At 29.6% G+C, this 24724-nt stretch overlaps 2 protein-coding genes across 3 annotated transcripts; one reads left to right on the forward strand and one right to left on the reverse strand.

The window, feature by feature from the left end:
* Positions 1 to 10259: 10259 nt before the first annotated feature.
* Positions 10260 to 13589, forward strand: LOC125843301 (pentatricopeptide repeat-containing protein At3g48810). Of its 2 annotated transcripts, none has more exons than XM_049522539.1 (2): positions 10260 to 12930; positions 13145 to 13589. In XM_049522539.1, exon 1 carries the CDS (start codon positions 10529 to 10531, stop codon positions 12518 to 12520), a length of 1992 nt encoding a protein of 663 aa, XP_049378496.1. In that variant the 5' UTR covers positions 10260 to 10528; the 3' UTR covers positions 12521 to 12930; positions 13145 to 13589. The 2 variants fall into 2 exon arrangements, with proteins under 2 accessions (XP_049378496.1, XP_049378488.1); XM_049522531.1 differs by having other exon boundaries at positions 10260 to 12687.
* Positions 13590 to 14409: 820 nt separating this feature from the next.
* On the reverse strand, positions 14410 to 17130 carry LOC125843364 (uncharacterized). The gene is made up of 5 exons (XM_049522617.1): positions 16809 to 17130; positions 16573 to 16627; positions 16429 to 16485; positions 15489 to 15566; positions 14410 to 14971 (listed from the first exon to the last, which is right to left on the reverse strand). Exons 1-5 carry the CDS (start codon positions 17064 to 17066, stop codon positions 14502 to 14504), a joined length of 918 nt encoding a protein of 305 aa, XP_049378574.1. The 5' UTR covers positions 17067 to 17130; the 3' UTR covers positions 14410 to 14501.
* Positions 17131 to 24724: the final 7594 nt, after the last annotated feature.

A 24724-nucleotide genomic window follows, 5' to 3' on the forward strand; every position in this document is an offset into this window, starting at 1 on the left:
TTAGTTCTCTCGAATTTGAATATATTATTAACTGAACTCTAGAGTAGTAACTCCATATAGCATTTCCGTTCAAATAATCATTTGCTAACTCTTGTATAATAGTTGATATACCAATTATTCTTTTATTGACATAAAAACTTGGTATCTCTATTTTTTGTATTTCTTCCTGTTGTCCAATATCTTCAGGTATAATCATATCTTTGGTTAGTCCTATTTTAATAACTTGAATTGAGGGTTTTATCTCTTCGTATAATATCTCCGCTGGTGCTGTATAAAACTTTACATAAAATAAATTTCCCTTGGTAACTCTTTTATATGTAATGAATGTCTTGTGTAGTTCTGGTATTCCACTTATTTCTTCTCTGTCGTATGTGTATACGATATTTAATAGTCCATAATTGCAACATGTCCTTACTAAATTGGCTTTAGTTTTTGGCAGTGCGATTAGCTCCGCATTTTTACAGTCATGTTGCTGACCTGTATTAGCTTTAGACTTCAGATTATCTTCATTAATCTTTAGCTTTTGTATCTCATTGTCCATGCTGTCCACTTTTATACAAAGTGTAGTAATGGCTTTGAGTATATATCTTCAATTGTATTTTCTTTCTCAGTCTGAGTAGCTTTGTCTTGATAAGTAATCTGCAATAACATTTTTATCAGTTTTTATTACTTCAAAAGTAAATGTAAAATTTAATATATTTAATATCAATCTTCTCATTTCTTTTGTAGTTAATGAATCCTGTATTTTTCTTGTTAGCCACCATTTTACTTGTGTGTTATCTGTCCTTATAATAAATTTGTTATATACAATATATGGTTCAAATGATAGTAAACATTTATACACTGAATATAATTCTTTCCTATTTATTTCCGTATTAGTAAATGTTCCTGAATAATATCTGCAATGATGTTCGATTTTTTCTTCATCATACCTGTATTTTAAGACTCCTCCATAACTTTTTTCACTGGCGTCTGATTCTACTACATAAGTAATTTTTTTGTTTTCATCCGGTATTCTACATCTTTCTTTAATTTTTGTTGTAATAGTTTTAAATTCCCTGCTAATTTTGGTATGTATTCTCCTACTTGATTTACTAGTCCTAGAAATTATTGTAATTTCTTTTTTGTATCTAGTTGTTCATTTGAGTTAATTATTTTTTGTACTATATGTGTTTGCATTTTTATTCCATTTTTATCTATTTGTATTCCTAAAAATTCTATTTGCTTTTTCATTATGTCTGCTTTCTTTTTGCTTAGACTTATGCCTGAATATTCTATAATATGTATAAATTTTCTAATAATCTTATATGTTCATCTTGTGTTTTGGAATATAGTAATATATCATTAATATATACTACACAATTTTCTAATTGTTTAAAATAGTTATCCATAAAGTGTTGATATCTACCTGGTGCATTTTTATATCCAAATGGTAATACATTCCATTCATAAAATCCTTGTGGTACTGTAAATGCTGTAAGTTTTTTAAATTCCAACTTCTAACTTTAAGTGGTAAAATTCTGATTTGCAGTCAAATTTACTAAAGTAATTATAACTTTGTATTTGTCTTATTTTTAATATTTTATTTGGTATTGGATAATTATATGTTTTAGTTTTTGCATTTAAATTTCTATAATCAATAACCATTCTACTTTTTCCTCTTTTTTGCTCACTATGTTTATTTACTATAAATATTGGGCTTGATGCTTGCTATTGCTTTCATGTATATACCCTTTTTCTAGTAATTCGCTTATATGTATCTTAAATTGATTTTTGGGTTATTATACTATTATTATCAATTAGCTCAATTTTTACTTTTGTTTTATGTTTTTCCCATCCTTGTAAAGGATCTTCACTATATAACAATTCTATCTTATCTTGGATTATTTTTACTTTATCTATAGAGAATATAATTAATTCGATTTTAGGGTCTTCTTCTTTTATATTTTTTAATTTTTCTGTAATTTTTTCACTTTTTTTTATCCATTTTGTTGTTTTCCGTTTTTTATTTTTCACTCTTTTTGCTCCTATTTTTTGTTTACATGGTGTTGTGAACCACCAGTGTGTTTTTGTTATTATATGTGGGTATAATTTTTCTAAAAATGGCATTCCTAATAGCATATCTTTTCTTGTAAGCTCGAAGTTATATATTTCTTCTATAGTTAATATCTTATCCCATATTTGTATTTTTATATTTTTGGCCTTATATGTGATCATGCTTCCTTCATTATTAAATCATGTTACTATTATCAGTGTTTTTAATTTTTCCCATTTGTCTTCTAGTAAATAATTGTATTTACATATATTAGCTTCTTCTCCTGTATCTATCATTGGTGTATAATATATGTTATAATATCCCTCTATTATTATCTTTGTAAGTATACATATTTTCATATTTTTATCATATTAAAGCTCTTTTTATTATTACTCTTTTATTTTCATAATTTATTGTCACCTGTTTGTCTTCTAGATTATATGGTTTTACTTGTTCTAGCCATTTTATTCCTAATGTGATATTTTTATCTCCTTGATATATTTTAAACTTTATTACTATTGGTACTCCTCCAATGATTATTTTCTTTTCTGTAGTTTCTTCGGTATATATAAATGTCTTTGGTAGTTCAGGGCATAATTGTTCAGTAGTTATTATTTCATCTTCTGTTACTAATTCTCTTGTAATATAGTTTTCTTCTTGTCCTGTATTTATTAATATTAGATATTTTCGTTGTTCCATTACTCCCGTTATGTAGTAATGATATGGTTTTATTTCTTCTTCTGTTGATTTTTGTGGAATTTTATCTATTCTTTTTGATGTACTCATTTTTTATGATATTTGTGGTATTTCATAGTTTATTCTTTTTGATGTGCTTAATCTTTCTTTTACTATTTCTAAATTTTCTTCTATGTCAATTTCATTATAACTATAGTCATTATTATCTATGACTGTGACTATTCTTTCAAAAGGATTTTCTATTTTTATTTTATTTATTTTATTTTTTGCTGTTATTTTATGTTTTGTTGTTAAAACATATAAGTTTTTACATCTTGCTGTAAATATTTTACTTCCTGGAGAAAGTTCTATCCCTGACATTTTCCAATATAATACTAGTGAATTTATCTATGTTTCTGTCATTTATTGCTACTGAGTAGTTAGCACTTATTATAAATTTAAATTTTTTGGTATATGAGGTTACCTTTTACCGCACTTATTATACTTTTTTCTATAGGTTGTATGATCCTATCATCTGCTAAGTATATTTCTACAGGTGTATCTATTCCTTCTCTAAAACATGCTTTTATTAATATTTCTGTTTCTCCTAAATGTACATATTTAATTGGATTTTTAGCCTTAATATCTTGTATTTCTTTATTGATTATTCGTTTGTTTATTATTGGTATTTTAGCCTTTCCTTTGGTGTATTTGCAATCTATGATATGTTCTCTTTGACTTACTACATAATATTCTTCTTTTTGTCGTTTAAACCAATTTTTTATTGTTGGTATTTCGAATATTTTTTCTACGCTTAGGTCTAATTCTTATCCTTTTATTTGTTCAAATATACTATTATCAAATATTATTTTTTGTTCTAAAGATTCTTCGTCTTGATGTTCTTCTTTAGTTATTATTTGTATATCTGTTTCAGTCATTTGTTATATTATAGAATTCATTGTCTGATTCTATTTCTATATCATTATCTATTTCATTTTCTGGTATTTCTAGTATTTCATATAAGCTATCTTCACTTTCTAATTCATAATCTATGTACTCAATTTGCGTATATTTTTCATCGTCTATTATTATTTCTGATATTTGTTTTTTCTTTGGATTTTTAGGTAATTTACAATCTCTAGCTATATGTCCTAATTTTTCACAATTATAACAAGTACATTCCGTTAGTTTTTTTTTTGTCTATATGGTCTTTTGATTTTGTAGTTTTTTACATAGTATCTTCTTCTTGGTTTTTTATATTTATATTTTGATCTGTATTTTTTGTTATATCTCTTTTTATAGTATTTGTCCGTACAACCAAATTGGGGTGCCGTTTTATTTTTGCAACATGCTAAGTTTTTTAGTAGTATTTTTTTCATTTTTATTTCTTCTTTATGTTTTTCACATAGTTCTATAAACCATCATTGTAAGAATTTTATTCTACCTCCTAAGGTATCTGTTAATCCTGCTTCATTCCAATTTTTTATTACTTTTGAATTAAAAGGTTCTGGTAATTTTGTAAAATATAATTTTCTTATTTCCTTACTTTCTTCTGTGCTATATGTTCCTTTATAATAATATTCTCTAAATGCACATGTATATTCATCTATATAACACATATTACTTATTGCTAATTTTGTCATTAGATTTCGATTTATGATTTTTTCTTTATTTTGTTCTTCTACTTCTGTTGTCATACTACAAAATTCATTTCTTATAGCTACTTCGTACTTATATAATATTTTCATAGTTGTAGTAGCTAATTCACCATTAGATTTTTATTACTTCTTAGAGTTTTTAAACTTTCATCTAATAAATTCTGTAGCCATAATTTTACTGTTCCTATAAGTATTCTTTCTATATATCCTGGTGTTTCTGTCATTCCTATTTTGTTATCTATTAATTGTTTTGATATATATCTCATCCATAATTGGATTGTTTTATTTATATCTGCTACACAGTCTAAATCTAAAAAATCATGTTGTTCAGTTATTGGTTTAGGTGTCCATTTTTTATTTAATCTTTTATCCCATATAGTTTTTTCTTTATCATATTGTCCATAGTTTGCATTATAATATTTTAAATTTTTGGGTTTTTTATTCCTGATGTATTAGGTTTTTCATCCATGTCTACGTCTCCTGTATTTACTTCTAAATTCTTTGTATTATCTATGTTTGCTAAAAGTTCTGTATATGTTTCGCTTGTTTTCGAATGTTGTTCATCTAGATCATCGTTATTTATTTCATCAATTCTTATTTCAGGTAGATTATCTTGGTTACTTTCTTCTTTTTCTTCTAGTTCTTCTTCTAATTGCAATTTTTCCTTAAATTTATTTATCTCATTTGCTAATTTTGTTTCTTTTTCTTTTTCTTTTTGTTTAATTTCATACATTTCTTTTAATATTGCCAGTTCTTTTTCTAGTTCTATTATTTTAGTATTTTTTGCTTCTTCTAATTGTTGTACTTCTTTTTTTGTTTGTTGTTTTATTTTTTCAATTTCCGTCTTTCTTTTTGTGTGTCTTACTCATCTGAATTCTTTTCTATTGTTCAAATCATTGTTGTATTCATTTTACTAACTGCTACATATGTTTCAACAACTACTTCATCAGCTGAATATTGTTATTTTGTGTGTGTTGCTCATTTGAATTTTTCAACTGTTTCGTTCACTGATGTATTCGTTTCAGCAACTATTGCATATATTTTAGCAATTGCTTCATCAGCAGCTGAAACAAATGTAGCAGGTGATGAAACAAATACAATTATTGTGTATGTTACAGAAATTGTTGTATTTATTTTAGTATTTACTGCACTAATTGGTTCAATTGCTAAAATATATTAAGCAAATGTTGTTGTAGGTGCTGCAACAATTGATGCGCATTTACTGAATATGTTTCAGCAATTGCTGCATCAATTACTAAAACAGATACAATTGTTGAAACATACTCATCAAATGATGCAGCTATTTCAGCTGCTACATTAATTGATGCAGCAATTGCTAGCTAATTGTTGAATAAACTATAGACAAAATCATAATAAAATTATTATCAATATTATTATTTTTTGCATCATAATATACATATCTACCTTTAACACAATCAACAAAGGAAAAAATAATAACTAGAGTTGATTGCAATGATAAATGGGTCAAATCCAACAATCGTTATATTTTGAAGAAATAAAAAAAATATAGAAACTGTAAATCGAGATGTCATCTTTGATAATTTTTCTAACAAAATCATTTTCTGTTGTGATGTAAATTGTGAGTTGAAAAATCTTGTCATCACCTACATGCATCATTGCAGTGAAAAGTAAAAGGTAGCTCCTTTTAAGACAAAAAAAAATCAAAGAAGTTTGCATACTTTTTTGGAAGATCAAGGTAAAACCATTTTGAGGGTACATGTGCTTGAAACTTGATCGAGAACTATTAGGATCAACAAATGTTAAATGATGAATATGATTGGGTGAACATAAATATTCCAGAAAAAGAAAGTGCTTGTGAAGATAAAACTCCTTATACTCATATTTCTATTTTAACTCCTACTCCTCAAGTTGGCTGTAATACATCGGGAACTGGACGAAATAGATTTTTACATTGATATGTCATTTAATTTAATTTAAGAATAAGCAAGAGCTAGATATTCTCTTGAAAATTGCTTGTGTGAAGAAAGATTTAAGAATAAAAAAGGGATAATTTCGAGTGATGTTTATTGTGTCAAATGTGTACATTTTGAATGCAAGTGGTGGCTCAGAGTTGTAAAGGTTGAAAATTATGATAGATTTTACATGTTTCACATGATTAATCCGCGTGATGTTTATTAATCTTTTTGAATTTAGTTGTAATGCTTGAAAATTCGATGAGCGTCATGACGTGCATGTTTGACAAAAAGATTAATATTATAAATAAAATGTCATAAATTATTAAAATATTTGACAAAAAGATAATCTATCAAGTCTAATTAAAAAATAAATGACTTGCAATGTAAAGTTTCAAGTCAATACTACTAAAACAAATGAAGCTAAAAATAAACATAAGTTCTAAATTCAAAACAAAAAATTTAACATTTACTCGTGTCAAATTTCAACATAACATACATAAATATGATTTTAAATAACATGAAAACATAAGTCTATAATCTTACTCAACAATGAATTCTATTTTAATTTAAAAATTAGAATACTAGAAAAATTATACTAATGAAATAAATAAACATGTTATAAAAAATAGATAATACAAAAAATTGCATAGAATCACATGAAGTAAAGATTAAGAATGAGAAACAAATGAAATATAAATAATATACAATAAAAATTAACTAGAAAATTTTAGAATAACAAAAATATAAAAATAAAAAAATAAAAATAGAAACAAAGTTTAAACGAAAAAAATTGAAATAGAAAAAAAAAGAAATTAAAAAGTAATCATTTTATAATTATATCATGTACTCCCTCCGTCCCATTTTATATGTCACCCCTTTCTATAAATAACTGGACCACAAAACTTGTCAGTTTATAAAATTTATGCATAAATTATCATATTTTGCCTATTATACCCTTGATAGAATAGTTAATTAATCTTGTCATTTATTAATAAAGTTGACTTAAGAAAACATTAAATAAGGGTAGAAGGGTAAAGTTACATTATCTCTTAATGCAAGTGCAAAGTAAAAATGTGAGATATAAAATGGGATGGAGGGAGTAATTACCAACAATTCACATTCATTTTTTGGGAATTGGATAGTGTTATTACCCCAATCAATTACATCAAATTACCTATTGATCAAATAATTACATCACCAATTAAATAAATCAGACATTATAATTACACTCAATTATATTAAATTATTACAAGGATGACTTTCCAAACGGCCCTAAATTTCAATGGGTTAGATTTTAGCAAAGAATTAAATTAAGTAAAAATTATATAAAGCACATAGTATATTAAATAAACTACTTCCTGTCCCTACTCTTTCATAAATTACGAAATTTTCTTCTTTTTTTGTGTTGCGGATACTTTAATATGCGGTCGGATACTTTAATTAAGAAGCGGTAATTATCAGGTCAGTGTGTTAAAAAAGGGATTTTAACAGTTTTATGCGTTAAGTAAGGAATTTAAAAATTAACTGCCACAATTCATGCATTAGTAATTTTGCCTAACAATAATGATCTATGTTACTATTTTATGATTCATGTCTAATAATTCTCAAATTTGATACTTTAGGAAGTACTTTTAGGTTACTATTTTATGATGCAATAAATGAATAATGTTATGTTTTGCTATCTGGCAACATTATGTGATTGTCAATTTATTATAAATATTAGAGTGGTATACTATGTGCTTTTTATAATTTTTACATAAATTAATAGTGTCAAATAGTTGTGATGTGTGCCAAAGTTAATAGAGTATCATTTGAATCAATTATATATCATATACGTAATATATTCTTCTAAATTTTGTATCTACTAATAAGAGTATCAGAAGTTATATTTTTTACCAATATTATATATCATATACATAAAATTTTGATATTTATGGACGGAATTTGAGTTTTCATGCACAAAATAGTTTTCTGGAAATTAAGTATGAGCTTATAAAAAGTTAGAGTGATTTTAGTATAAAGTTTGTGTATATGATACTTGATATCTTTGACACTTTGTCATGAAATGATAAAATCGTATCAATTTGAAATGTTTTAGGCACCTATGTATCATATACCTAATATTTATGTAAGTAAAAAATATTTAGTATCATCTTATAAAATATAAATTGTACAGTGTTGTGTGAACAATAAAATTATGTCATTTTAAGATACATAATTTTGTATCATATACTTAATATGGGAGATGAAATTTTGTATCAGATTCATTGTAATAAAATCTGCATTGACATGTATAATACTTATAATATAGAAAAATTAATAAGGTATTAAATGCAGTGAAAACTAATTTAGAAGCGACATAAAAAGTGTGGAAATAAAAACTCTTCAAAAATAGAATAATTAATTACTTAGAAATATAATGTAGATCTGGAGAGGAATACTACAAAACACTTAATGTATCTTCAAAACAATAAAACTTCACATCTTTACGGTAAGTCAGTCAATAAACAACTACTCTACATTAATCAATTCATAATCTGCCAATAGAATGGAAGCAACATTTAGCCTTATAGGATCATCATTCTCGCTAACGTATCCGACATTGACCTTGTCGGTATCATATTTCCATAATAGTGTTGCATATCTTGAGCGAAGATATTCACTTCGAAAAGGAATCGATGGGACCTTGATTTCGTGGCTCAGAAATTCAGCAAAAGCAGCTACATATGTTCCGCAGTCGCTGCAAACAGAAAGAAGATACATTATAAATTGAATGAAATGTGTAAATAAGATGAACACCAGATACATTATCAAAATTTAGGGGTTGTGAAATCGGAGTTTAAAATGGTTGATTCTTTTGCACATCTGGTGTTGTCTTTGGCACATTATTCTTTGTTTCTGGGTAGAAACTCAACATTCCAGTATATACTAAGATACTTTATTTTTCAACAATGAAACCTTAATACCAACAATTGATAAAATATCAGTGTTTCTGGGTAGAAACTCAACATTTCAGTATATACCAAGATACTTTATTTTTCAACAATGTGTTTCATCAACAAATGTAAAATTTATACTCAATATCAACATCAGATAAAACATCAGTGTTTCTGGTAAAAAAACTCCAGATTTCAATATATACAATAAAACTATATTTTTCAACCATATCTTTCATCTACAAATTTAAAAGTTAAACTCAAACCCAAACAATTAGTGTTTCTAGGTTAAAACTATAGATTACAATATACACTATATACGTTTATTTTTCAATAATGTCTAAAATTAAAAGCAAAAGAAAGACATACCATGGATAGTGTTGGTCGGGAAATGGGAGGGGCAACCTTTCTACCCCTTTTCTTTTTAGTTTTTGCATCCTTTGCTTTAGATGATGACCCCACTTCCGTTTTGGATTTTCTCTTGGTAGAAGTTCGATTCGCCATTAATGCCGTTGCATGTAAGCTTTTAGACCTCTGTTCAATCAAGTTGGGGTGTTCAGATTCAAGAATTTGTTCATTGTTAGGGGTTATTAATTGGGAAATCCCACTATTAAAAGACGGATGATCCATTGTGACAAATAATCCAAAATCGATTGAAACAAAAAATTGATTTTGAAAGAAAATTGAAGAAGAAGATAATACCTATTTTGAACTTTGGGACTGCTGAATCGTTTGAAAATCCAATTGCTTTGAAAGCGGTAACCGATTTGGTAGTGGGAAAGATTATAGGCGAGATTTTGGAGGTGAGAAAGATGGGTTTGATTTCTTTCATAATTAAGTATCTGGAAAAGAGGAATTGGGGAAAAGTAAGGATTTTTGGATTTTTATGAAAGAGAAGGGATTAATTGATAATAGGTAAACATATGTAGTGTACTTTAGTAATTTTGCCTTAAATTAATGAAAGGGTTCAAAATACAAACTTATTTAGAATCCCAATATTGGCTATTTGTGTACTTGCCCCAGTTCCTCTTTGTCCATAACGTATTCGGGTCGTAAAGCTACCGTGTTCGGACCCTTAACGCCTTAACGGTCCCGGCGTTCCTCTACCTGCCGGAAAACTATCAGCACGGAGTGCAACTCAGTAGTTTTCTCTCAATTTTGTTTATCCCGTGCACCGTAGGTATAGTTTCTCTACCGGAAAACTCGTTGACAATTTCTTTCTTTCTTCAATACCCAGTTGCTACTTAATTCTCTTTTGGGTTCTTTCTTTGTGTCTTTGATTGTACTATGTACTTGAAAGAAGGATGTTCATTGCTGTTGAAAGTCCACAAAAAGTCTCTTCCTTTAATCCTCAACAATGTAAACCCAAGTTCCAATGTTGATCAACTTAATGGTGGTAAAACCCCCGTTGAGCTCAAGGAATCTGATGTATTAAAGAGACTGAAATATGAAGAAAATATTTCAAATGCTTTAGAGTATTTCAAATGGGTTGCTAATTCAACATTTTTCAAGCACACCCCTTTAACATATAAATTAATGATGGAAAAACTTGGGCAGCAGCAGGAGATGGATACTGTTCAATACCTCTTGCAACAGATGAAATTAGAAAGTATTAGTTGTTCCGAAGATATATTTATCAGTGTGATTGATTCTTATAGGAGAGGTAACGCGGCAGAGCAAGCATTGAAGACATTCTACAGGATACAGGATTTTGGGTGTAAGCCTACAGTTAGGATATATAATCATCTCTTGGATGCTTTGCTTAGTGAAAATAGGTTTCACATGATTAATCCTATTTATAGTAACATGAAGAAAGATGGGGTTGTTCCCAATGTGTATACTTATAACATTCTTTTGAAAGCATTGTGCAAGAATAATAGAGTAGATGGAGCTCTGAAGTTACTTATGGAAATGTCAAACAAGGGGTGTTCTCCTGATGAAGTGAGCTATACAACAATTGTGTCTTCCTTGTGTAAGTTTGGTAAAGTAAAAGAAGCCAGAGAAGTAGCCATGAGATTCACTCCTACTGTTCCTGTTTATAATGCTCTGATAAATGGGCTTTGTAAGGTATATAATACTAAGGAGGCAGTTGATTTGTTGGATGAGATGGCTTGCAAGGGAGTTGATCCTAATGTTATTACGTACACTACGATATTAAATGCATTTGCTGACCAAGGAAATATTGGCCTTTCTTTTGCTATGCTGAGCAAGATGTTTGTTAGTGGCTGTTCTCCAAATATTCATTCGTTTACTTGTTTGATTAAGGGAAATTCATTATTGGGACATTGGTATGAAGCTCTTCATGTGTGGGATGGTATGATCAAAGAGGGAATTTTGCCCAATGTTGTAGCATATAATGCACTTCTCCATGGTCTGTGTTTGGCTGGTAATATGAATATGGCTCTGTCTGTTTATAGTGCAATGGAGACAAGTGGCTGCCTTCCAAATTCTACAACCTACAGCACCCTCATTGATGGATTTGCTAAATCTGGAGATGTAATTAAAGCATCTGAGATATGGAATAGGATGATAAATCATGGTTGCCGTCCAAATGTTGTTGTATATACATGTATGGTTGATGTACTCTGCAGGAATTTCATGTTTGAACAAGCTTACAGCCTTCTAGATGACATGGTAATAGAAAATTGCCCACCAAATACCATTACTTTTAACACATTTATCAAAGGTTTGTGTTGTAGTGGTAGAATTGAATGGGCAGTGATGCTATATAATCAAATGGAAAGATTTGGTTGCTCAGGTAATACTACCACATATAATGAGTTGTTGGATGGCTTATTCAAATGTAACAACCTTACGGTAGCACTTCAGCTTGTTAGGGAGATGAAGGAAAAGAACATTGAATTTAATTTAGTCACGTACAACACTATAGCATCTAGTCTCTGCGATATGGAGATGCTTGAGGAAGCTGTAAAACTTGTGGCAAAAATGCTGGTTAGGGGAATTAGACCTGATGTTCTCACCTTCAACATACTTATGAACGCGTACTGTAAGGGTGGTAAGGTTGAATCTGCAAAACAACTTCTGAATGCTATGAGTCAAGTCGGCTTGCGTCCATGTTTCATATCCTATACCTGTCTAATAGATGGACTGTGCAGTTGGGTTGGTTTGGAAGCTGCAATCTGTTGCCTCCAGAAGATGATAAATGATGGCATTCCACCCATGATATCGACATGGAATGTTCTAGTCCGTCATTTGTTTAGCAAGATTGGCTATGGAAGTGCACTAGAATATCTAAATAGTATATTGGCAGCAGACTGAAGGTGTGAACTTGCTTCAGCAGATTGGAATGATGAATACGCGTAAAAACCTTCATTGTGGATATAAACGCAGTAGTTGCAGTGAAAGCAATTTTATGATGGAGGGGTCCTTCTCCAGACCTGCATTGACTAAGTGGCATTAACAACTTGTTTAGGGATATATGGCTAGTAAGAATCCCTCAAAAAAAGTTGTTTAACATCCTCTAATCATAATATTTTTGTTGTATGTTTATTTACTAGATCTTGCAGGTATTAAATTGCTAATTTTTGCTAGGATATTATAAGCTTAAGCTGGTGAGTACAACCAAAAGGCAGAATGGGTATTTTAAACTAGTGTCTAGTGTCTACTCTGAAAAATTAGACAGCTCTAGTTGCAGCAGTAATGATTTATAAGGTCATTATGCTCTGCAGGTACCTTTTACTAAAAAGGCTGTGTTTCTAGTGTTGCAGGTATTTTCTTCTTCTTCTTACTTGCTTATTGGTATCAGTTTTTTATTGAATTGAACTAAAACCTTTCTATGATCACCGCTGTTTTAATTCTGAAGATTGTTAGATGGAGCCTGGCTGCATTCCTGTTATTGCATTTTATTATTTTGACACTGATTGTAAAATTGTTTATTTCCAGTCTCTATAGTTTGGAAGAAGTTTCATAAGAAACCCCTATCAAGGGCATCTCTTTGGGGTGTCCAAGGATTGACACAGGTCAGAACCGGGAACCAGACATATGAAATGGCGTCCATATTTTTGTAGAACTCCACTGATCTTTTTGGCATGAATCTTTGCAAGAGGCATTATGCATAGAGCGAGAATGGGTAATTTGCTGTAAACGAAGCTGGGTTTTGCTAGGAGAACAAAACAAGTCAGCGATCGAAAATCTCAGATACAAATTAATCATAGGTGTTGGCTTATTCGGAAACACTATTTTTTTTCTTTTGGACCCTTTTTCAGTTCTATCATGGGATATGTACCTTGAATTTCTGTTCTTGATTGACTAAAGAGAACGGGTGTAGTAAGTCTTTTTTTCTTTATTTCTGTTACAAGCTATCTACCTGGTTTGTGTTTCACCTTTACGCATGGATTGTTTTTTTTTTCTGGCATTGTTCTGTTACTGACCAGCTATTTTCAACTTTGCTGTTATCAAATGGTCTACTTAGGATCTTTTGCATTGTTAGTACATACAGGACCTGTACAAACTACAAAGCGAGAAATATTGGGCTACATGATTCCAGCTTGTATCTCGTGGTTGATAAATGATCTGAACAGAAGCGCAAATCAGTCCAGAGGATTAAATTAGATTGTATCTCGTTACTTCGTTTTAACTGTATATGCAAATGAGGCAGAAACTTCACTAGATTTCATCGATTTGAAGTGGGCAATATTTTAGGCCTCTTTGCTCACCTGTACAGGAACTCAAATACTACCTTTGTGCTGTTTTTGGATACAGTTATTACCAGTTTAAACAACAAAAAAGTACTACTAATTTTCCCTGCAGACGGAGTTAATTTCTGTACGACATTGATCTATATTCACAATGGAGGGCCCGTGGCATGGCCAGTTATTAAACTAGCGTCTGCAATCCCTTTCTGAGGCAAAACATGTTCATCTCTACCATAAGTACCGTTACAAAAGGAATTCGAAGAGGGTCAGCAAAGAAAAAACAAAACCTCCTATACAGTAAATAAAACAAAACCATATTGAGAATCTACAATGCTACAAATAGAACACAACTATACGCCAATACGTGCAATTTTGTATGATATGTTTGAACCACGGATTCGCGTAGAACATTGAGCCACCATGTGAACATGTTATATAAGTTTGATCATCAAAGCTCCCTTGAGATGGACAGGTTAATAAAAGAGCGAGAGGGAAGGGGCAGACTCGTACAAATCAAGAACCAACATCAGGAAACTATTATCTAATAGTAAAATTATAAGTAATCAAAATTCCAAGATAGTGAACAAAATAAATTCAACTAGTTTTCACACACTCACTTTCCTTTTTCCTGTCTTGTGTGTATCAATTTGTTGACGGTTTCTACTGTTCCTATCATCTATATCGTCGTCAGCATCCACAAGAATAACACCATCAGTATCATCATCATTCATTTCCATATCTATTTCATCTTTACCCTCCAAATCGTCTTCATCATAGTCATCATAATCATCCATATCCTCTTCATTTTCATCATCTGTACCAGCACCCGTGGTATGGAACTCCGGAGGTGGAGGACAATCCTCTGTTTCTGCCTTGTCCTGCTTCATCACAAGATGTCGAATGACTCTCTCATCTTTGTCAAGCATGCTCTTGAAATCATTAATCCATTTGGCTTCCAACTCAAAATTCATCAAAATGTAATGAGCTCGTGATGTTTTCTGAATCCTATATGCCAGTCTACGCATACCCCAATCACTGAATCTCCACAACCTCCCTTTCTTCTCTTTCAAAAATTCTGCATTTACAAATAAAAATTCACAAATTTCAGGGTTATTTTAGCCACCATGAAGAAACAGAAATGTAAATAACAGGGAGAAACTGCTGCTGGTTGGGAAACAAAAGCGCCATCATTTGGAGAATTAATGGGGAACAAGGGAGCAGAGCTGTGGTTGCTACATCCTATCTTGCTCGGACTCCTCAAAAATCTCGACAGGTGCATGTCAGATACTCCAAAAGTAGTGCATTTTGAAGAATCCGACACAGGTTCGGCAAAATTTTTGGAGTGTCCTAGCAGCATAGGCTACATCATCCAGTAGATTGGAACCACTTCTGAGATACTAGATTTTGACATGATTTCCACCATTCCCAGCTCTTCCGAAAAGGGCATGAGGTGTTATACAACAACAAACCCAGTGTTCCCACAAGTGGGGAGCTTAAAAAAAAGACTTGGTAAACTCATTTGACAGCACACAGCAAAAACCGGACCTTAGTAGAACAAATAGATGTTTGATATATGAAAAGGGAAAGCTAACCTTGAACTTTTGCATTCACACTCTCAACCTCATCTTCACGATCCTCGTGAATCAGATACACCACTTCATAGTGTCGCACTGTACACAGCAGGGAAGTCAAAAAATAGTATAAACTATTAATCGAAACGAAAACAACAAGATCCATAACAATACTATTCTTCCTGCACTTTCAATTCCATTCAGTGAGTTAATCATCCCATATAAGCAATATTAGCAAGAATTAATGAGGCAAGGCATGCTACTTTAGTCAGAAACAATCTTAGCTCACGGATTGACACAAAGTTTTAGGAAAGTTCAACAAAACACAATCCAAAGCTCTCCTTCGGCTTGCATTGCTAAGCCACACAGATGTTATTGTGCAGATGACATGTTGCACAAAATCCGAAATACTAATTCACAACACATTTTTTATCCACTAGGCAATTTATGAGAATTCCAACATAGCTATATCAATCAACTAATCAACTACTTTTTTTTTCTTTGGATGATCGTGGTGTACGGGCTAGCTTTCGCACACCTCGACTGATTCCACGAGAGAACTACCACCTCCCACAAGCAACAGATACTAGGTAGACCTCATGGCTCTCAACCTCTTCATTGACTATTAGGCCACAACCTTGGGTGCTCAACTACTTGGGAATAGTGATATGAGTCCTCTATGTTAGGGTCCGTTTCATACAGATACTGGTCTTTAAAACTAGAAGGTTCTCCAAATCACACACTTATCTCTACCAAAACATAATGTAAGTGTAACCATAACAACTTAACATTATTACAACTATTTTAGTATCTCCTATCATTATGAACCCTTTGATTCCACCATCCATTTCGGAAAAAGAAATATGCACAAACCAAAGAGGACAACATATCCAGATACTATGCATAAAGTTAAGCGCTTTTCTATTTAAGATATGAAGCTCATAGAATGATCCATACTTACTCTGTTCAACATTCAGATCACTTTCCAACTGCAGATTTAGAGCCTCAAACAGTTCCTCTGCAAATTAGACTAAAAAATTTTAGTGACCTCAACATCTAAAGAACCCACTGAAAGTAAGACAGCATTGCGCAGATAAGGGCTTACCCTCTTCAGCATCTGCAAACTCGGGTACAAGTCTACCGTCTTCTTGGACCTTCCTCTGCAGAATTTAAACAGCGACTTGTCAAAGTGAAAAGGGTTCAGCTTAAATCAGTACTCACACACAAAATCAAAAGAAAATTGGACTTATCCAATGCTCTTAAGAATGAAGAGGCTCAGAGATTGTTCAGAATTGGGGACAAAACAAACCAAAATTACATATGGGTGTAAGCAAAAAGTACCTCTCTAAGGAGCACAGCTTCGGGAAAAGGACCAGTGGCTTCATCAGGTTTAGGAATAAAGCTGTGGGAGTCAGATTTCTTCTTCTTCTTGTTTGATGCTGAAACAATAACAGAGGGGGTTCGGTTGTTCTTGTGGGGAAAGTATAGGAAGAAAGAAGAGTGGCCATTTGCTGAAACAGAAGGATAACATTTACAAGGAGAAGAGGAGATGAGCAACTTTACGATATCAGGTGAAGAGGTAAGAAGAAGGGACTCCATTTTTGGTGCAGAGGGGATAGGATTTTGATTTTTGAGCAAAACTCTTACACCAGGGTTTTACTTGCCCATCGGCCATTTATATCTATTTCACATTTCTAAATTCACTTTTTTTTTATTAAATCATTTTTTCTTAATTTTTCTTCTTGGAGATTTTGAAAATGAGTAGGACTTAAAAGAAATTATCTAGTAAAATTATTTATCTTTTTAAATTTATTTTTGATATGTCATTTAAGTTTATGCATTTCTTTTATAAAATAATAATTACTACACGTTACTTAAAAGGTGAGAGAAAAAATACGGTAACAATATAATCCTTTATCTAAGTGAGTTATGCAAGTATTAAATTTTAGGAAAAATCCTTTTGGCCATAATTTGGCCAGAATGAAAAAAAGACATGATCACACTATAAACTAGTTTATTTTTGGACATTTTTACCCTTTAACTTAAATATTAAATATATTCTTCAATTATGTTTCCAATACATTGAAAATGATTAATGAGATTAATTATTGATGATTTCATAGTTAAACATGGGAAAGGAACCAAAAAAATCACCAAAGAAAACATAAGTCTCACCCACTCTTCTCACTTGAAATTTTCAAGATCTAAAAAAATAAAAAATAATATATCTCTTTTTCAATTTCAAATTTTTCCCCGTTTTACTTATTTTTTTTTGTTTATTTATTTTCCATTTCTTATTTCTTAATGATAAGAAATTTTTTGAAAAGTATAAAAGAGAGTAAAGTTTAGATTATCTATTTAAATTTATAATTTCTAATCATGAAAAGATTATTTATATCTAAATTTAAATATTAAAAATTTATATCAACAACACTCAAAAATAAAATCTGAAATTGACCGAATTGGCTAAACAATTACTCTTATTTACTTAAAGGAGTTGTTGTTACGCATTGATTTTCTAGAAAAAAATTAATGATAAAATATATTTTATCCAATTATACTCAGAATGTATGTGAACAAAATATGAAGAAAACTCAAATTACCGTCATGTTTCCTCTTATGTGATTGTCTTCATATCTTCGATTGCATATGAATCACATCATACACAAATATAGACTCATTAGAATTAATTTTTATTTATTATTTTAGTACTAGAGACGTATACAATTTTTTTTTTGGATAAAAATGTTGATGGTGCTTCATTGAAAAATTATAATAACATGAAAAGGATATAGAAAGTTCTTTATGATTTCAAAATAAACTTTTATAAAAAAAAAATTGAAAGAAAAACATCTTCATAGTTCTCCGATGATAATGACAACACATATTTGTTAAGCATGAACTAGATTAAAGTTTCATCACATGTATATTTTTCTTTATCAGTATTATTTGTTGTTTTATAAAAAAAATATTTGTTATTAAATGATATTCTAAAATATTAAGTATACATAGTTGTAGTCACAATATTAATATTTATTTTTTTGCTCTCAAATTAATATTTGTTTCAAACTGATTAAGAATTTTTAAAATTAAGTAATTTTATTGCATTTATTATATAAATAAATTTTATATTACCTATTTAAATAATTATTTAAATTACATTTTAAATAATTTTTTACATATAATGTAAAATAGTTCAATAATAACAATCAAAACTTAAAATACTTTAGAATTGGTAGACATCAACACATTAAAGAAATGCAAAAAATCACTACATATTAATAAATTTTTTATGTATTTCTATAATGTGCCGATGTCTATCAATTCTTAAGTATTTTGAGTTTTGATTATCATTATTGAAATATTAAAATTCTACATTAAATGAAAATAATTTTTTAAAAATATATATCCTAGTTATGTTATACTTTATTTATACACATTAAACATATTGTAATTTATTATCTACATAAAATATATATATTTTAAAGTATTATAATTGATAAGTAGATATTGAGTGATATTTTATTCATTATATCCACTTAATTAATATTATTGGAATAACTGAATTTTTTATTCATGGTTAAAATTAGTGAAATATTTTCTATATATGTTAATTATTGTGTGGAATGATTATAATATAAAAAAATTAGTGTATTATTTATGTCATAGTTATATATGTCTTATCATCAATTATTTTTAGAAATATCTAAATTTCAAAATAATTTTTTTCTCTTGAAAAACATCCATTATATAGACTAATCTATTTAGTTGATTATATTTAAAGAAAAATTTAATTAAACTTTTTTGATCTACGTTTAATTACTATATTTTACTAATTTTGTATTACAAAATAATTAAGTATAATCTTAAGTAGATAAGATAGTCATTTGTAGTTATTATAAATGAGAAATTTAATTGTCTCTTTTCAATAAAAAGGTTTATTTTAAGCGAAAAATAATTTTTCAAAGGTATGCGTTGGCACCTTATGATCATAATTGAGTTCAGGGGAGGGGTAGAGGAAGGAATGTATGTTATGTATATGTAGAACATAATTTGGTATATAATGAAAAAAATATTAATGTATACAAACAAAATTACAAAAATATTTTTCTAACTAAAGCGTACAATTTTTTTATTAACTAAACAATATTTATTTTTAAAAATAAATCGGATAAACTATACACACAATAAAATATACACAAAAATATTTTTTCATTTTCCTTGGCAGCCAAATAGTTTGTGTTTTAGTAGTTCAAGGAGTTTGGGAAATATAAAAAAGTTAGTTTTGTTTGGAGGGAAAAGTATTGAGGAAATAAATGCAAAAATTAAAACAAGGATATTCTAGTCTTTTTACATTTTTGGCCAAATATTTCTGGTCATTTAGCATTACCCTAAATTTTATATAAGTATTATCATATTTGATACTTTTTCCGTTCCTATTTATATGTATCATTTTACATTTCATGTCCCTTAAGAAACTAGGTAAATTTACTATTGTATCATTATTTATGTTCTTTTCAAGTCAAATTTTCAATAAATAAACATAATTTAATTTACTTTGATTAATTAAATTGACAATAAACATGAATTAATCATTTAGTTTTCTTATGTTCAAATTCATGCTTTCAAAACTAATACTTCCACCGTTCACTTTTACTTGTCACATTTTGACTTGGTACATCATTAAGAAAATAATTAATAATATATGTATTTTACCAAACTATCATCTATTAAATGATGTCTTGGAAAATGATTTGGAAAATAAATATTTAATGTTAAGGGTAAAACAGAAAAATAATTATTGTATTTTCTTGATATGTCAAAAATGACAAGTAAAAATGAAATTATATATATCATAGGAATAAGTGACAAGTAAAAATGAACAGAGGGAGTAACTCTCAAGGGTAAAATAGGAAAAATAGTGTTACAAGTACCCCCTCCCGTCCCCTTTTAGCTGTCATGATTTTTTTAGAGTCAAAACGATAAGAATTTTGACTAACATTTTACGATGTATTTTTTCATCATATTGCTATGCAAAAATTGTTATTTATAGTACTTATATTTTTTAATATCTTAATTTTTAGTTTAAAATATCGAATTATTGTAATCTAATTTACCTTTAAATATTAGTCAAATTGACTTTTGAAAAGTGCAACATGACAAGTAAAAGGAAACAAAGAGTATTAAGGACCATCTATTTTTAGTAAGGTCGCCATATAAATAGAAACAAATGGAGCAGTTGGTTAAGAGCAGTGCCGGCAAAATGAGCTCATATTTTGATAACCCACCCATATTTTAATGGGCTGGATGAGTGATTTTATACATGGATAAAATACGAGTTTAATCATATTCAACCCATAAAAATATGGGTATTCATGGCTAAAATATGGATTATGCAAATGGGTTAAGCTTCCAACTTTTATTCACTCAAAAATCATGATATTACTAAAAATATTGTAACTTCTCTTCCCTTTTATGTTCTTCAATAAAACTAATTATTCTTCTCTAAAATTGAAAAGTTGAAGTTTTTGTGCCCTCCAAAAGATATATACTTGAATTTATTTTATATTAAAAATTATAGTATTTATTTATTTTACTTTTATGATACAATAAAACTAAATAAAATATTTTCAACATTTTTCATCCAAAAAAAAGACTAAATTCTTTTCTCCATGTAGAATTCTGAAGTAGAGTACTATTTACTCATATGAAAATATGAATAAATATGGATAAACTTGTATTTTACTCAATCCACTTGTTACCCAATCTATTTTTACTCATATGAAATATGGACAAGTTGAACTTTTAACCATTTTATGTTGACCCATTTTCAACCCGCTCATATTTGACCCAATCCATCTATTTGCCATCACTAGTTAAGAGTAAATTATTCATGTATAAAATTGATACAACGTTTGATTTGTAATTTCATAACCCACATAACTAATACATGCATAAATTATAAATGAATCTATGTGCTTATTTTATACAACATAAAAAATGAGACAAATAATACATGAAAGATTAATCTCTGACTAACTAATATCTACCTAAAATAATATATATATATTCTCATATAACTAGCAATTGCATGACTTTAACCGGATATCAAACCAACCCCTAAATTTTAATGGTTCTTATTCATTAACAATATGAAATACTAATCTTTCAAATATAAAAGCTAGTGAATACAATTTTAGTTCAACTTCTAACTGTGGTAATAAAATATAACGGAATCCACCAAATATTGTGATTGGTTATGTTGGAAATGAAAAAAAAAAACACTTCATCAGTGCTTAAAAAAGAATAGGAAATTAGATTATATGTACTCTATTCTATTTATTTGCAAACTTAGGAGTTCAATAATAAAAACAATATGCTCTATTTATTGATTTTATGATTAATATTTTTTTGATAAAATAATTCAATTTGTGGTTGTTAGTTTCTTTTAATCTACAAATTATTGCCAACAAAAAAACATCATAATTCACAAAGCAGACAATGAATTCCTTCAAACAAAACAACAACTAGGGTCTCTAGCTAGTAGAAAAAATAAATCATATATGCATGTTTTAAAGAGTCTCGATGTAGAAAAACAATATAAACACATATTAAAGCACACCATGATAATAGCATCATCGGGATTTTTCAAATAGTCACTATAATAGATTTAATTATGCTTCATACCTATAGTTTGCATATTTACGGGTTGTAGCTACAGTTTAAGTTATCTCGTTTGTATAATTCGCGAGTGAGTTTGTATAATTCGCGGGTACGTTTGTATAATTGAGTTACTTTTGTATAAACATGAAATAACAAATTTATACAAACACAAACATTTGAACTTTAAACAGTTATACAAATTATATTATACAAAAGTTATACAAATTATATTATACAAATTTTGAATTATACAGACATGCGAATAATACAAACTCGAAACCCCAGCTCACGTAATTATCACTGAATATTGATCGCGAGTGGTAATTAACTAAAACTATAGCTATGATGACTAATTAACTAGTAGTATATGTTTTCTGAACCATGTAATTTTCTCTAAATCTCATTCCACATCAAATAAAATTATTTCATTCACCACTGTGTAATTTAAAAATGTTAAAGTTTTCAAATCTTATTTTTATCAATCTTTTAACATTATTTGGGAGAAAATCATATTTCCTCTTCAACTCGGCTTTAAAAATTAAATATTTCTCTCAATTTTGAACAATAAATGTTCTTTCTTTCTGTTTCATTAAAAATATAACTACCTATTTTACGCTCTAAATTAAGGCCCTTTGTCTTTTCTTTTTTTTTTGTTTTCTAATATTATGATTTTCCCCCTTTCTAATGTATATTTTTAATTGTTCTGAATCGTTTCAACCCATTGTTAGATAATGATGAAAGTCTCATTTTGAGTAAGGGTCGTTTTGGTGTGATCGCGTCGCTATCTAAATATTTTCTTCTCATTTTGTATTTACTTATTATTTAACAATTCTATTTATTCTTTGTCCTACCTTTGTATAGTACATCTACCTCGTACCCTACTTTTCTTGTAGGGTTATCATTTAAATTGTTGATGTGTGACATTATGTAACGATGAAAAATGATACAATCTATTCAAACATTTGTACTCATCAAAACAATACAAAATGATACAATACAATACAATACATATACATTATGAAACAATATGTAATAATCATTCAAAAGTGTGAGATTCGAGTTCTTATGCTCCAAACTGTTAGTTTGTCATCCATCATCACTATGGAAGGGGTATTGGAATCTTTGTCTTTGAAGTGACAAATAATGTTAACAACATAGATGATAGAGTTCGAATGAAACCTAACTCTTCGAGATCAGGGGGCATAGCTACGCTTGCTCGAAGGGTGTCAAGCGACACTCCTTTACCGAATAATTATATTGTATATATAGGTCAAATTTTGGTTTATAGATATATAGATAGAGATAATTATTGACACACTCTTAGACACAAGTTGAAGGTTTAACGCAATGATCAAGGTGTTGCTAAAATTTCCTAGATTGTGTGTTCCATCCATACTAGCAACATAATAGTATTTTTTTTACTATAACAAGCACCTACAACTAAGAGGAATGAATGTTGATCACAGGGTGAGAATCTTATAATACGAGGGCTAGTGACTGGCAAGTCAGCAAGCTGGGTGTTTGTGGAAACAGTTAACCAGACTGCAATCACAATCACCCTCTCGGTCACCCTTCCTTGCGGAATTTTATCGAAAGGGTTTATGTGCTCAGATGCGAAAATCCTTGTGTGGTTCGAAAGATAAAGAGTTGTCGAGGAGACTTTTCTAAGAAAAAAGGAATGGTTCTTTCAATTTTGCATCTGGGGTCTTGTCTATCCGAAACATTATTGTAAATGGCATGAGAAATGAACTCACTCTACAAATAATTGTGTAAATTTTAGGAATATGATGTTTGTTTATGTCGACCCTACGCTATGATTCTTCTTCTCTTATGAAATTAGTTAGATGAATACAACTCTACTACATGATGGAGTGATCTTTCCTTCTTATGAAAGTTGGTATCTCACTTTCCCAGGGATTACAAAATAACAAAAAAATAAAAGTGACCGATACGCGAGGGGCGAACTTTTGTTTAACATTTCCAAAAAGATTTTTGAAAGATAAAAAAAGAAGAGTTTTCATATTTTGCACAACATTTTTCTATTATGAAATCGGACACTCGGTCTTGGTGGTGTAGTTAACAGTCGAGTAGGCAGACACCTTAGTGCCTTAGTGGTGTCACTCATATATAAGCGAATTTGGACATTTGAAGTCTTGTCAAGGATTCTTTCTACATGAAATGCCAGTAGTGCCATCTTCCTCACTAGTTGTATGGGTGGGTTGTCCCTCCCTGCCGCGTTCTTTTAAGCGAGTAAATGTGTCACGCCCCGAGCCTACACCCTAGGCGGGACTGGAACTCTAGAACCATTGCTGGCCTCAAGCGAACCCTTGGCCTGACTTAACTCTTAGTAGAAGATTTACTCATATTAAAAGCACTTTAAAAAGATAAACTATAACTCAAATGTCTCAAAAGATAAAACTCATAAATGTTTAAAGAAACATTTCAACTGGCTAAAAGAGGCAACTCAAGTCTCATTATGAACAACTGATAATGAAAAGACTCATGAACTAGTGTCTATCTATCTATGAAGCCTCTAATACTATGAGGGATGTCGGGAGAAGACCCCTGATCATTCTAACAACTGAAATAACTGA

Source organism: Solanum stenotomum, chromosome 1, assembly GCF_019186545.1.
Source record: "Solanum stenotomum isolate F172 chromosome 1, ASM1918654v1, whole genome shotgun sequence".
NCBI lineage: Eukaryota > Viridiplantae > Streptophyta > Magnoliopsida > Solanales > Solanaceae > Solanum > Solanum stenotomum.

Excerpts from the sequence above, each read along its gene's own strand:
- LOC125843301 (XM_049522539.1), top strand. The coding sequence starts at position 10,529 with ATGTACTTGAAAGAAGGATGTTCATTGCTGTTGAAAGTCCACAAAAAG.
- LOC125843364 (XM_049522617.1), bottom strand. The coding sequence starts at position 17,066 with ATGGAGTCCCTTCTTCTTACCTCTTCACCTGATATCGTAAAGTTGCTC. Across the intron at positions 16,486-16,572 it reads GTTTGCAGATGCTGAAGAGG|AGGAACTGTTTGAGGCTCTA; the intron begins GTAAGCCCTTAT and ends TCTAATTTGCAG. Across the intron at positions 14,972-15,488 it reads TGTGAATGCAAAAGTTCAAG|AATTTTTGAAAGAGAAGAAA; the intron begins GTTAGCTTTCCC and ends TTGTAAATGCAG.